Raw genomic sequence first — 11854 nt, 5'->3', positions numbered from 1 at the left:
GGGGATGGGATCAAAGGGAGGTTTATGGGGGGAAGAGGCCCTTGCCCCTCCCCCTGCTTGCCCTTCTCCTCACCGGGTTCCTTTCTGTACTGCTTCTCTAGGTGGCTCCTGGAGTAGAGGGCATGGCCATGCCCACATGGTGCCCTGGCCAGGATATCATCGTATACTGTAAGTTTGCAATGAGACACTACAGTATAGATGATGTACTGGTATGGGTCACCCTCAGCTCTGTAACCCAGGAGCAGCAGGAGAGCTAGAGAGCTTGGAGACTGACTGGGCCAGGCCGAAGATGGCACACATGGAGCGTGGGGAGGAAACCGTTACCATTACTGTGTTTAGTAATGGTAACGGTTCTCTTGCTGCGCTTGGTGACCGTGCCCACAAGTAAAGAAGAGAGGTCCCTGGAGCTGGACAATGAGGGGCATATGAGTGGGACAGAATAGGGAGGGGAGAATCTCATCTCTATCGCCATTTTGGAGAAATAAAAGTGAGAACCCAAACTCTCTCTTAATGTCATTTTATTACCACCAACAAACCAGAGAAGGCGATCCAGAGTGAGGATGATGCGTGATGAGCATGGGTGGACATAACTCATCTCCAGAGCCTCAAGGGCCTGGTTGGGGCTGTACACAGGGCATCTGTTGGGTATGGGGGGCCACTAAACAAGGTACAGGGGCTTGGGATGAAGATGGAAGCAAGCCCCTGCTCTGGAAAAAGCACAGCAGTTGCCTGTGGCCCTCAGTACCAGTGAGAGAAGCTCCTGTGACTCCAAGGGTGCGTCGCTGAGTGCTCCAGGCAGAGGCAAAGCAGACACTGCTTCACTTGCCTGGTAGAAGGGCCATCCAGTACTTGTTTGACTTTTCCTGTCAGGGCTGGGCACAGGCACCATTGCACTCAATGATAAACCACCAGGTCCATGTGCCTAGCCAGACCCTAGGGCACTTAGGGTGGGGATGGTCACCTTCGAAGTTTAACTGAGAGACGGAGCCGCACATCACAAAGGAATACATTTCTGAGGTCCTCAGTGGCTTCCTGTGCCAACTGGCTGATCAGCTGCCCACTCTGACCAATCAATAACCTCTGCAGGCAGAACAGAGAATAGGGGTTGTATATGTCTGTTAGGGGTGGGAGGGAAAAGGAAGAGAAATGGGAGAGAGGTTCCAGCTTTCAGGGTTACTTTGAGGAAGAGGGGAAAATTCTATCTAGCCTTTGCCCCAACTCCCCATGTCCCCCTCCCCCAACACTCACCAAGTGGGACTCCTTAGATACGAGCAAGTCCTGCAGGATCACAAGCTCCCCACTGGGACCCTCTTCCCACAGTTTTGTCTCCTGCCAAGAAGAGACACTTCAGGTGGTTCTGCCCAAACCGTCAGCCTGCAGGACCTCCCCCCTACCTACCCCCACTTCCCTGCAGCTAAGGCCTATACCTGATGCACACTGTAAGGAACCTCCTGGGGCAGGTGCTCCAACAGCTTTTCCCGAATTATGTTGGCACAGATCTCCTGAGGTGTCTGGCTAGTGAGCACTTCACTGTGGAACTCCCAGGGCCCTGGTTGGGCCTGTGCCAGGAGATATTGCTGTGGGCACCACAAAAAACATGGCTGGCCTCAGGACCTCCCCTTGCATGACCCCCCTGCTCCCAAGGCAGTTGGGAACTTCATTTCCTACTCAAAGGCTGTGCCCAAAGCAGAAAACTTCAGGATAATGGATCTAGGTTTCTGAAAAGATGGCACTACCTGGGGATGGGGAGCAGGGGAAGACTGACCTTCAGGGTCTCCACATCTTCCTGACTCAGGGCAGACAGCATGAAGATCTCCTGGAAGTGGGGCCAGCCTACCCTTTCCCCAAGACCTTTCGAGGCCTCTGGGTCTGACTCTGCTGGGGCTTTCTGGGACTTAGAAACTGGGAATGTCTTCTTTATTTGCAACTCTTTGCCACCGACTACACCTTCCGTGAGGGCTGCTGTCAGCTCCAAAAGGACAGCCTTCTGTTTCAAGCAATCCACCTGGGCAGAAGGTAGGGAGTCAGTCCACCTTCAAAGCCCAAAGAAAGCAGCAGGGCTGGTGATGCTTTTTCAGCATTTGGCTCACCTTATTCATAACCAGGATACTGGGGACTTGGGGGAACTGAGACAAACACTTGAGAACCTGGTGGTTAAGCTGGCCCCGGGTCCATTTGTCTGAGACATCTACTAGAACCACAACTGGGAGGAAAAACAGCAAATCCTATGCCCCTGATTCTGTCAATATCTCCCAACCCTCCCCACCCAAAGCTGACAGATCACTGAATATGCAGCACTCCTGTCCCAATTCTCCCCATTCTCAGGAGCCATTTGGTTATGACCCCTAGGGAATTTAGCAAATAGAGAATTCCTCCTGAGGACAGAAGGGGCCCTACCCAGGTCTGCATCTTCCATGCTTTTCCAGGGATCCTTCAGCAGGGACAGCTCAAGGTTATGCCTAAAGGACAGATATAAGACACTGAAAGAATTCAGCCCAGTACCAAAGTGGTCCTGGGTGAAAATGGAGAGAGATAGGAAGCTTCTGGTTCCCTCGGGCAGCAAAGCATCAGAGAAGGATACAGAGACTGACTTGGAGACATGAAGACTGAGTCTCAGACACTTACTATGTAACCTGCGGTACGTCACTAAAGTCTTCCTGTGCCTTGGTTTACCCATCTGTAAAACAGGAGAATCACAGCACCTACCTCATAGGATTGTTGGGAAGATCAAATGAGCTAGCAAGCACACGTAAAGAGATGGGCAAAGCTTAAAGTGCTCTAGCAATGTTAACTGATTTTAGGACTGTTCCCCCTTAGAGCAGCCAGGTATCAGTCATTACCTCTTCCGCTTAGCAGGGCTGATAAGACCAGGAGTGTCCAGGAGAACCTGTAAGAAAGATGCAGTCTTAGAAGAAGGAAATGACAGGTTAGCCTGGGTTAGGTCCAACCTGGAGGCAGACTGCTCTTCAATCCACCAAGGGGTTCAGGTCCTGGGATGGCACCCAAATACCATCCTCCTCCATCCCTTTTTCTGAAACCACTTGACCACCCCCTCAGAGATCTCCCCAGCTCCTGACACCACAGCCTACCCTTCCTTCTCTCAGCAGAAAGCTTTATCCTCCTACCTTAAGGACCAAAACCCAATTCATCCACTCCTTACTGCACATTTCTGAAGTCCTCTAAATTACCTCCCCTCCCTCAGCATTCTTTCCCTTTGCCAAAACTGCTCCTTCTACTAGTGCTCCAGAGCCATCCCCTCTTGTCTCCTAGGTGCACCCACAGTGCACAGACTTGCTGGGCTTGGAGTCAGGAAAGACCCAAGTTCAAATCTAGCCTCAAAATACTTACTAGTTGTGTGACCCTGGGCAAGTCACTTAACCTCTGCCTGACTCAGTTTCTTCACGTGTAAAATGGGGACAATAACAGCACCTACCTCCTGAGGTTGTTGTGAGGCCCAAATGAGATATTATTTGTACACTGATGGGCACATAAATGCCTGTTTCCTTCCTTCAGATAGAGACCTGTCCCTTCCACCAGTCTCTCGCTCACCATTAGTCTCCCGTCAGACACACCCAGGTCTCTATCATTCTCTTCACCTAGTTGTCCCCACACTCTGGCCCTTTTCTCAGGCACCTTCTCCTTGACCTCTTTTCTGTTTTGGACACAACTACCTCTTCTGTCCCTGAGCTTTGACCCTGATTCTCTTCCTACCTACCTGATTGCTCCTTAGACAGGCCAACCTCTGAGTCCTGCTCCTAACCATGGGATCTCCTCTCTCTGGGGTCGGCTTCTTTTTTCTCTCCATATGCTTTGCTCAGGTAATATCATCAATTCCCTTTGGTTCAATGATCACCTCTATGAAGTTGACCCTAAATGTGCAAGTCTAGCCCTCACTGCTCCTGACCTTCAGTCTCACAGCATGGTGACCTCTCAAATTCACCATGTCCTAAATGGCATCGATGTCTTCCCAGCCCTCCCTCCTCCAAACTACCCTCATCCACTGAGGGCACAGCATATTTTCACCCTCAGAGTCTTCTTCTCTCTTATTTAGCCTCAATCTTTAATTAGCAGCCAAGTCTCACCCTTCTACTGCCATATCCCTTTTTCCCTTTCTATTCCAACATCCCCAGAGAAGCTGGATTCTCTCCATAAAGCACAGAATGCTCACGTGATCCCCTGCTCAGCTTGGCATTCAGTGCCCTCTGCCAACCAGTGCCAAGCTCCCTTTCCAGACACTTTTACACTGTTCCGCTTCACATTAGCTACTCTGTATCCAAGCTAACCAAGCCACTGTTCCCCAAACCAGGCTGTCTATTCACTGCCTCCCCTTCTAAGCCATGATCCAGGGGTGGGGTGCTCTCTCTTCTCACCTGCTGCACCTCTTATGTACCTCCCTTTTTTCCAAAGCTCAGCTCTGGCAACATTTGCTTCCTACCCCAAAGCCTTTGTTGAACCACCCACACCTCTGATTGCCAGTGCTTTCTCTGACCTCTGATTCACTTGTGTCACTGGTCTGGACACATGGATGTTCCAGGACAATGCTCCCTGAGGGCAGGGTCTAGTTTTCATGCTTATCTTTGTGCCTCGGTGCCTGGCATGCTGCCTGGCATGTCATCTGCATTTAATACACATCTGATGAACTGAGTTCTTGAATGATGCCCTCTTTATCCAGATATCACTGCCTCCCCACTTTTACTCAGGGACTGAAGGAGAGGTTTCAAGATGAGACTTTATGAGGAGAGAGCAAGACAAAGAATTTTCCTAGGTTGAAATGAAGCTATAGGGCAGATGCAGAGAGGGCAGAGACATGAGGCCCTTGTAGAAGACATGGCCAATGATGGCTGGATCCTAGGCAAAGACTAGGTTACAGGGTGTGCTAAGCTAGTGGTAGCTTCACTCCCTCCACAATAAGCATCACCACAATCACAACTCACCCCATCCACACCTTACAGACACTCACCACCTGTGCCTCGTCCTCTGTGATGACACCAAGTGCTTGGCATCGAGTGGTATGTACCTTCTTGGAGACCGGGAAAACCTGGCAAGATCAAAGTTGAGAGTCAGGGCTCAGACCTTTCTAGAACTGGTTGGGATGGCAAAACAGTGAGACAGGGGTGTTGCTACAGAAAACAGAGGGTGCATCATACCTTTCGGCCTAGCAGCTGGTTGGAAAGTGTTGACTTCCCAGCATTTGGGGCTCCCAGGATGACAACCCGAAGGATCCGAGAGTTCTCTGGCATGTTGGGAGGATAAGCCAGAAGCAGAGCCTGTTTGTCTGGGAGGAGAAACAACAGAGAGTGGTCATATGACCCAGTGACCCAGTCCTTCTCCACTAACTGCCAGAACAATACTTCTTTGAAAAGCTGCCTGTAGGCTAGAAATGAAACCAGAAAGCAGGCCTGAGAAAGAGGAGCCTGAGGTCCTAGTCTCGTCACCAATGACTCACCCAGCTTTGAGTGTGAGTAAGGGGGCCAGTCAGCTCCCCTTCCCTGAGACAACGTCCCCAACTCTAAGATGAGGACAGGCTGTTCTAACCTGTGACCAGCTGCTTTATGAGTTCGAGTGATTCTTATCCTAACTACAATGCCCTTGATAAAATCTGACCGGGGTTCATATTCTGACTCTGAGGGAAAGTGACTTCACCAAACCAAGGCCATCAAGCACCCATCCAGCTGTTTTCGTAGCCCACTTTCTAGGCTTCTCTCCACAGGCTGTCTCTTACTCTCTCTCATGCCCTGAATGTATTTGCATTTTTCATCTCAGGATCCCAGGGGCCAAATACTCCATGGCACTTTCCCTGATCCTTCCAGCTACATCAATGACCACTCGCATTCTGGATTCTGCTTTGCCCCATCATCCCCTATCTTATACCACTTTGACCTGATGCTAGGCCCCATGCCGGAGAGTCTTTACCTTTCTTATTTCAAGAAGAAACATCTATTCCCCATTGGCTCCCTTCTCAGAAGCATGTTTTTAAAGACGTAAAATAAAATAAAGAGAATTTCAAGGGAAACCAACAGTACAGATAGCTGGCTGGTGCTGGACCTGTAGTCAGAAGACCTGAGTTCAAATCCAGCCTCAGTCACTCACTAACTAACTGGGTGACCCTGGGCAAGTTACTGAAACTGTGTTCCTTTACCCCCCTCTAAAATGGGGACAACCAGGGCCCCTGCCTGCGGGGTTGCTGTGAAGTATCTGTAATACAGGTGTATCTGTACATACATGTATACGAGGTATCTGTACATAGATGCTGGCTACCTATAATCACTATCATTGAAACAATGGTTCGTCTTCGCTGCCCAGAGTAAGGCCCTTATACATAGAATTTCTGCTTCCCCCTCCGGGCCTCAGTTTCCCCCCTCTGTAAGGCGGGGACGAGCACCCACCCTGCCCACCAGCAAGCCTGAGCCCCAGGGGGCCCGAGCCCCACCCAGGATGGCTTACCTCGATGGAGGGCCACAACAGGAGCCGGCGGTGCGGGGTCGTCGGCCGGCCTGCAGACCCCCAGGAAGTGGTCTAAGGCGGAGCCGCGTCCGTGGCAGCAGCGACCAGCGGGAGGGGCCGCGCACCAACCTCTGGCCACAGCTGTCAGGCAACGGAGAAGAAGCCTGAGCCTAGCTAGGGGCCTAGGGGGACAAGGAGGCACGGAGGGGGCGGGGCCGGACGGTGAGGGCGGGGCCTGGGAGGCATGGCAATAAGGGGGCGGGGCCCGGGAGCACACGGGAGTTGAGATTCTGCCCCCCCAGTGGCTGGCGCTTTTCTCTGCGCGTGACCTGTTCGGAAGCCTCACCCTCACCCCCTGCGGCTGCTCACCGGCGCTTGCTCTGCTCGACCGCCAGATGCCAAGGGCCGCCCGCACCCAGCCAGCTGCGGTCCGGCTGGGGGCCGCCATGTCGGCTCGCGGACCGCGCCGGAAGTGGCCGGAAGGAGACGGAGTGAGTGAGCGAGCCGCCCGCACGGGCAGGGCCGCAGAGGAGCCTGGGATACTGGAGGACTCCTGGGTTGGCCCTGCCTCGCTGCTCTGGCTCTCCCCCGCCCCCTCCACGCCGCTAGGCCCGGGAGAACCCCGAGGAAGGACAGGCAGAGGCCCCTCCCCCGTCACGAGGAGGCCACTCTCGGCCCCAAGCCGCCTCCCCAGGTGGCCCGCGACTCCCGCACCAGGTAGACAAAACCAGTTCTGTTTCCGCCTCCATGGACTCGCACCCAAACGCTCCCGTCACGTGCTCCCCTTCAGTTCAGGACAACCCCACGTGACCGTTCCTCCCTCCCGCTCCGCCCATCCTTTTACACCCCACCCCACCCCCACCCCCGCGTCTAGAGAAAGGCATGTGGGTGCCCCGGGCCTCACCCCACCGGTGGGAGGTCTGTTGGGACCTCAGGTTCCTGTGTATGTAGATAAAGCCTTAAGTATGCCTGTGCCTTTACCATCTGTGTGACCCTGGGCAAGTCATTTCGCCCTGCCTGCCTCAGTTTCCCCATCTGTCAAATGAGCTGGAGAAAGAAATGACCCACCCCTCCAGAATCTCTGCCTGGAAAAACCCAGATGGGATCATGGGGAGTCAGATAAAACTGAAAACAGCTGAACCACAGCTACAGCAAGCCTTTGTGCATATATGCACAGGTTATATCCCCTTTCTTGGATTTTATCTCTTTCCAGGGGTCTCCACAGCCATTCTTCCTTTATTGTAATTATTCTCTATGATATCCAGCTTGGGAGATGAACAAGATCAGGCTTTTCCTCTTCTATGCTTTTTGTATAAAGCCCTTTTGATTAGATTTGCAATACATTCTTTTTTTTTAATTAATTGTTTTCAGTTTTCTACAATCACTTCCATAGGTCTTAGATTTTCTCCTTCTCCCTCTATCCCTAAGAGAGCGTGCAATCTTTTATGGGTTCTACACATATATTCTTATTAAATACATTTTCACATTAATCATGTTGCATAGAAGAATCAAAATGAATGGGAGAAAACATGAAAAAAAACAAACCTAAATAAAACATAACACAAGAGACAATATTCTGCTTTATTCTGCATTCTAATTCCATAGTTCTTTCTCTGGATGTGGATGGCATTTTGCCTCGAGTCCTTTGGGAATGTTTTAGGTCCTTGCTTTGATGTGAAGGGCTAGGTCTGCCAGAAATAGTCCTCTCACACTGTGACTGATACTGTGTACAAAGTTCTCCTGGTTCTGCTCCTTTCGCTCAGCATCAGTTCATATAAACCTTTCCAGACCTCTCTGAAGTCTTCCTGCTCATCATTTCTTAGAGCACAATAGTATTCCATTACATTCATATACTGCAACTTATTCAGTCATTCCCCAATTGATGGCCATCCTCTTGATTTCCAGTTCTTTGCCACCACAAAGAGAGCTGCTATATATATTTTTGTACATGTGGGATCTTTTCCCATTGATCTCTTTGGGACACAGTCCTAAAAGCGATATTGCTGAGTCAAAGGGTAAACACATTTTTATAGCCCTTTGTGCATAGTTCCAAATTGCTCTCCAGAATGGTTGATCAGCTCCTCTAACAATGAATTAGTGTTCCAACTCTCCCACATCTTCTCCAACACTATCATTCTCCTGTTTCAGACAAATACATTCTTACCAGCCTTTGTCAGATGTGTTCCCTCTCTATCATCACTACAATTTAAACTGTGGTCCAGAAGTTCAGATCTCATTCTCACACACAACCTTCTTAGCTGCCTTGTTCATTTCCCAAACTGATTTTTCTCTTCTCTCTTTGTGAGGTAAACATCCTTTGTGCCCCTATGATCTTCAGTTTCTTTCTCAAGATTTTAAAATCATTTGCAAAAATAAAAAATCAAAGAGCATTCTGGCATTATCATTCATGCTAATTTGAATCACCACAAGTGGAAAATTGTCTGTTTTGATGAATCCTAGATTTAGGATTGAAGGGAGTATAACTAGAGCCATGGGATTCATAAAGTTAGTAAATATAAGAAGAATATAAGCCCATATCCTGATTCTAGACCAACACTTTTTGCTACACTATGTTGCTTCTCAAAAGTTAGAGTTGTCTCAAGCATGGAGAGCTTAAACTGCTAGTTCTAGGTTATCGGTTGGTGTTTGGGGGGATGGGAGGGTGGGGAATGACACTTGAATCCAGATTTTCCTTTCTCTTTCCACTTGGCTACATTGTCTCTCATTCAGTCTTGGGAGGTTGTCTGTGATGTCCTGGAAACATACCCTGTGAAGACAACAGTATTCTCTGTTATTACCAGGTGGACAAGTGTTTGTTACAGTTTCTCTAAGCATGGAATTACCAGATACTGCTACTTGTCTGCCTCCTACCTTTAGTTTCTATGTTCCTATTATTTAGGGGTAGCTAGGTGGTGCAGTGGATAGAGCACCAGTGCAAGAGTAAGGAGGACTTGAGCTCAAATCTCACCTCAGATGCTTGACACTCACTAGCTGTGTGACCTTGGGCAAGTCACTTAACCCCAATTGCCTCATCCTGGGTCATCTCCAGTCATCCTGATGAATATCTGGTCACTGGATTCAGATGGCTCTGGAGGAGAAGTGAGGCTGGTGACCTGCACAGCGCTCTCTCACTCAAAACAAAGTCAAGTGCAAGTCATGTCATCATTTCTCTGATGGCGTGGTCTTCTTCGGCAACTTAGGATGATCACACACACATCCTATTATTTACTTGCAAGTCATAGCATCACCTTCCTGATTTCATAGACTTCTTCCAGAAGAGGACAACAATGATCCTATTAGGCAGCTAGGTGGTACAGTACCTAGAATGCTGGGCCTGAAGTCTGGAAGACGTGAGTTCAAATGTGACCTCAGGCAATTAGTAGTTATGGGACCTTGGACATGTCACTTAACCTCTACCTCAGTTTCCTCATCTGTAAACTGGGGGTAATAAATAGCACATACCTCACAGGATTGTTGTGATAATATCTGTCAAGAGCCTTGCAAACCTTAAAATGTTATGGAAAGGCTACCTATTATTATTACCAGGTCATCATTTGTAGGACAAGCAGCTTCTTCTACCTCAGAGAATGTAACTCTCTCCTCCAGAAAGAGGCTCAGATCTGTTTTTGAGCTCTAATTATACAGCTGTCCTTTTCCTTCCCCTTCTTCTCTAGGTAGCACTCCTCCAGTTTTCAGTGTAATGACAAGGGTCAGGTTTCTCTGCCTCAGATGCCTATTTTATTCCACTGAAGCCTTGTATCTAGCAATCAGGAGTGTGGAGTCCCTTCATTTTCTCCCCTAGGAAGAGAGCAGCCTACATTTCAGGTACTATAGTATCCACTCGATTGGACCAGAAATACAAGTCATTGCCCAGTTTTCCTTAGTTATGGACCTCTCTCCCACAGCTAGGCTATAACTCTGTCCTTTATAAATATTACATACTTATAAATATATAAATTTTCTGCACTTTATATAAGTCTGCACTTTATAAATATTAACAACGAAAAGGCCATGGAGCAAGACCTGTTTTTTGGGAGCCATATAATCTTGGTGGGGGGAGAGGGAAATGTCCTCCACATTGAGGGGTTCCATCAGATAGTTAGAAAGATAAAGCATTTATTAACTGCTTACTGTATGAAGAAGGAAATGACAAACCAGTATCTTTGCCAAGAAAACCCCACAGATGGCATTGGTGTGTTATGGCTCACTGGGTCATAAAGAGTGGGACTAGATTGAACAAGATATAGTGCATTAAGCAATGGGGATACAAATGCAAACAAAACAAAATAATACAGTCCCTATTCTCAAGGAACTTACATCCTAATAGACTGTGAGTTCCTGGAGAGCAGCACCTTCTGCTTTGCCTTATGTCCAGCACATAGATGGCCCTTAGAAAATGTTTATTGCCTGAATGACTGATTCTTTCTATCTTATATTACCTCATTTGGCAATCTCCTCTGCTACCATGGCTTCAATTATTTTCTTTTTGTAAAGATAATTCCCAGATCTGCATATCTAACACAAAGTCTGTTTCCTGAGCTACAATCACGTCACCAACTTCCTTTTGGGCATCTTGAACTGGACGTCCCATAGGCATTTCAAAGTCTGCATGTCTAAAACAGAAAATCATTCATTTTCATCTTCAAACTCTCACCTCTTCTCAACTTACTTGTTACTCTTTAGGCCCCCACCATTTTCCCAGTCACTCAGGCTCAAAACTTTGGCATCAGCCTTCGTCTCACCCAACATATCTCTAAGGGTAGAGCCTAGATAATTACCCTACCCCAACTTAAAGTAAGTACTAGAATAGTCAACCCTGATACCTAAATACCAAAATAGGTAAGAACCTATTTTGATGATTTACTGAGCATAAACTAGACCTGAACACACTAGTACAATCAGTCATAGGCTTTAGCTTAAGTAATAAAAGTCCTTAATTAATTTAGAACATTTGAAAGTCACTGGGATAACATCGCATAATATACTTCTATAGATTTTTCTAGGGATTTAGTTTTATATTATGGAACTTTTATAAAACCAAGGAGTTAGCTGGAATTAGCTAGATTCTGCAATGGATAGAGCCAGGAACTTGGAGTCAGGAAGACCCCAATTCAAATTTGACCATCAAACACTATATGACCTTGGGCAAGTCATTTAATTTGTTTGCCTTAGTTTCCTCAACTGTAAAATGGGGATAATAATAGTAATTTTTTAGAAAGGCTGTTATGAGGATCAAATGAAGATGCTATTTGTAAAGCCCTCAGCCCAGCGCCTGGCACAGAGCAGATCCTATATAAGTGATAACAATCATTACTACTATTAATCAGTAAGTTTCTAGAAACTTAATGATAAAAGCTTTTTGCTAAACTCTTAAGAAAGAATCCTTTGACAGTGGGGAAGAGAACCTTGG

At 48.0% G+C, this 11854-nt stretch overlaps 1 protein-coding gene across 1 annotated transcript; it reads right to left on the bottom strand.

Moving 5' to 3' along the window:
* Positions 1-501: 501 nt before the first annotated feature.
* On the bottom strand, positions 502-7249 carry ERAL1 (Era like 12S mitochondrial rRNA chaperone 1). The gene is made up of 11 exons (XM_072639808.1): positions 6814-7249; positions 6445-6585; positions 5148-5275; positions 4961-5038; positions 2841-2887; positions 2398-2459; positions 2091-2203; positions 1766-2005; positions 1428-1577; positions 1249-1329; positions 502-1080 (listed from the first exon to the last, which is right to left on the bottom strand). Exons 1-11 carry the CDS (start codon positions 6890-6892, stop codon positions 958-960), a joined length of 1242 nt encoding a protein of 413 aa, XP_072495909.1. The 5' UTR covers positions 6893-7249; the 3' UTR covers positions 502-957.
* Between the last annotated feature and the right edge of the window lie 4605 nt (positions 7250-11854).

This window comes from Notamacropus eugenii, chromosome 2 (genome assembly GCF_028372415.1).
Source record: "Notamacropus eugenii isolate mMacEug1 chromosome 2, mMacEug1.pri_v2, whole genome shotgun sequence".
NCBI classification, from domain to species: domain Eukaryota; kingdom Metazoa; phylum Chordata; class Mammalia; order Diprotodontia; family Macropodidae; genus Notamacropus; species Notamacropus eugenii.
Note: the sequence above shows the minus strand (reverse complement) of the source record. Positions and strands in the feature narration are given on the sequence as shown.

Excerpts from the sequence above, each read along its gene's own strand:
- ERAL1 (XM_072639808.1), bottom strand. The coding sequence starts at position 6,892 with ATGGCGGCCCCCAGCCGGACCGCAGCTGGCTGGGTGCGGGCGGCCCTT. Across the intron at positions 2,888-4,960 it reads CAGAGGACGAGGCACAGGTG|GTTCTCCTGGACACTCCTGG; the intron begins GTGAGTGTCTGT and ends TCTTTCTTACAG. Across the intron at positions 2,460-2,840 it reads AGCCCTGCTAAGCGGAAGAG|GCATAACCTTGAGCTGTCCC; the intron begins GTAATGACTGAT and ends TCTGTCCTTTAG.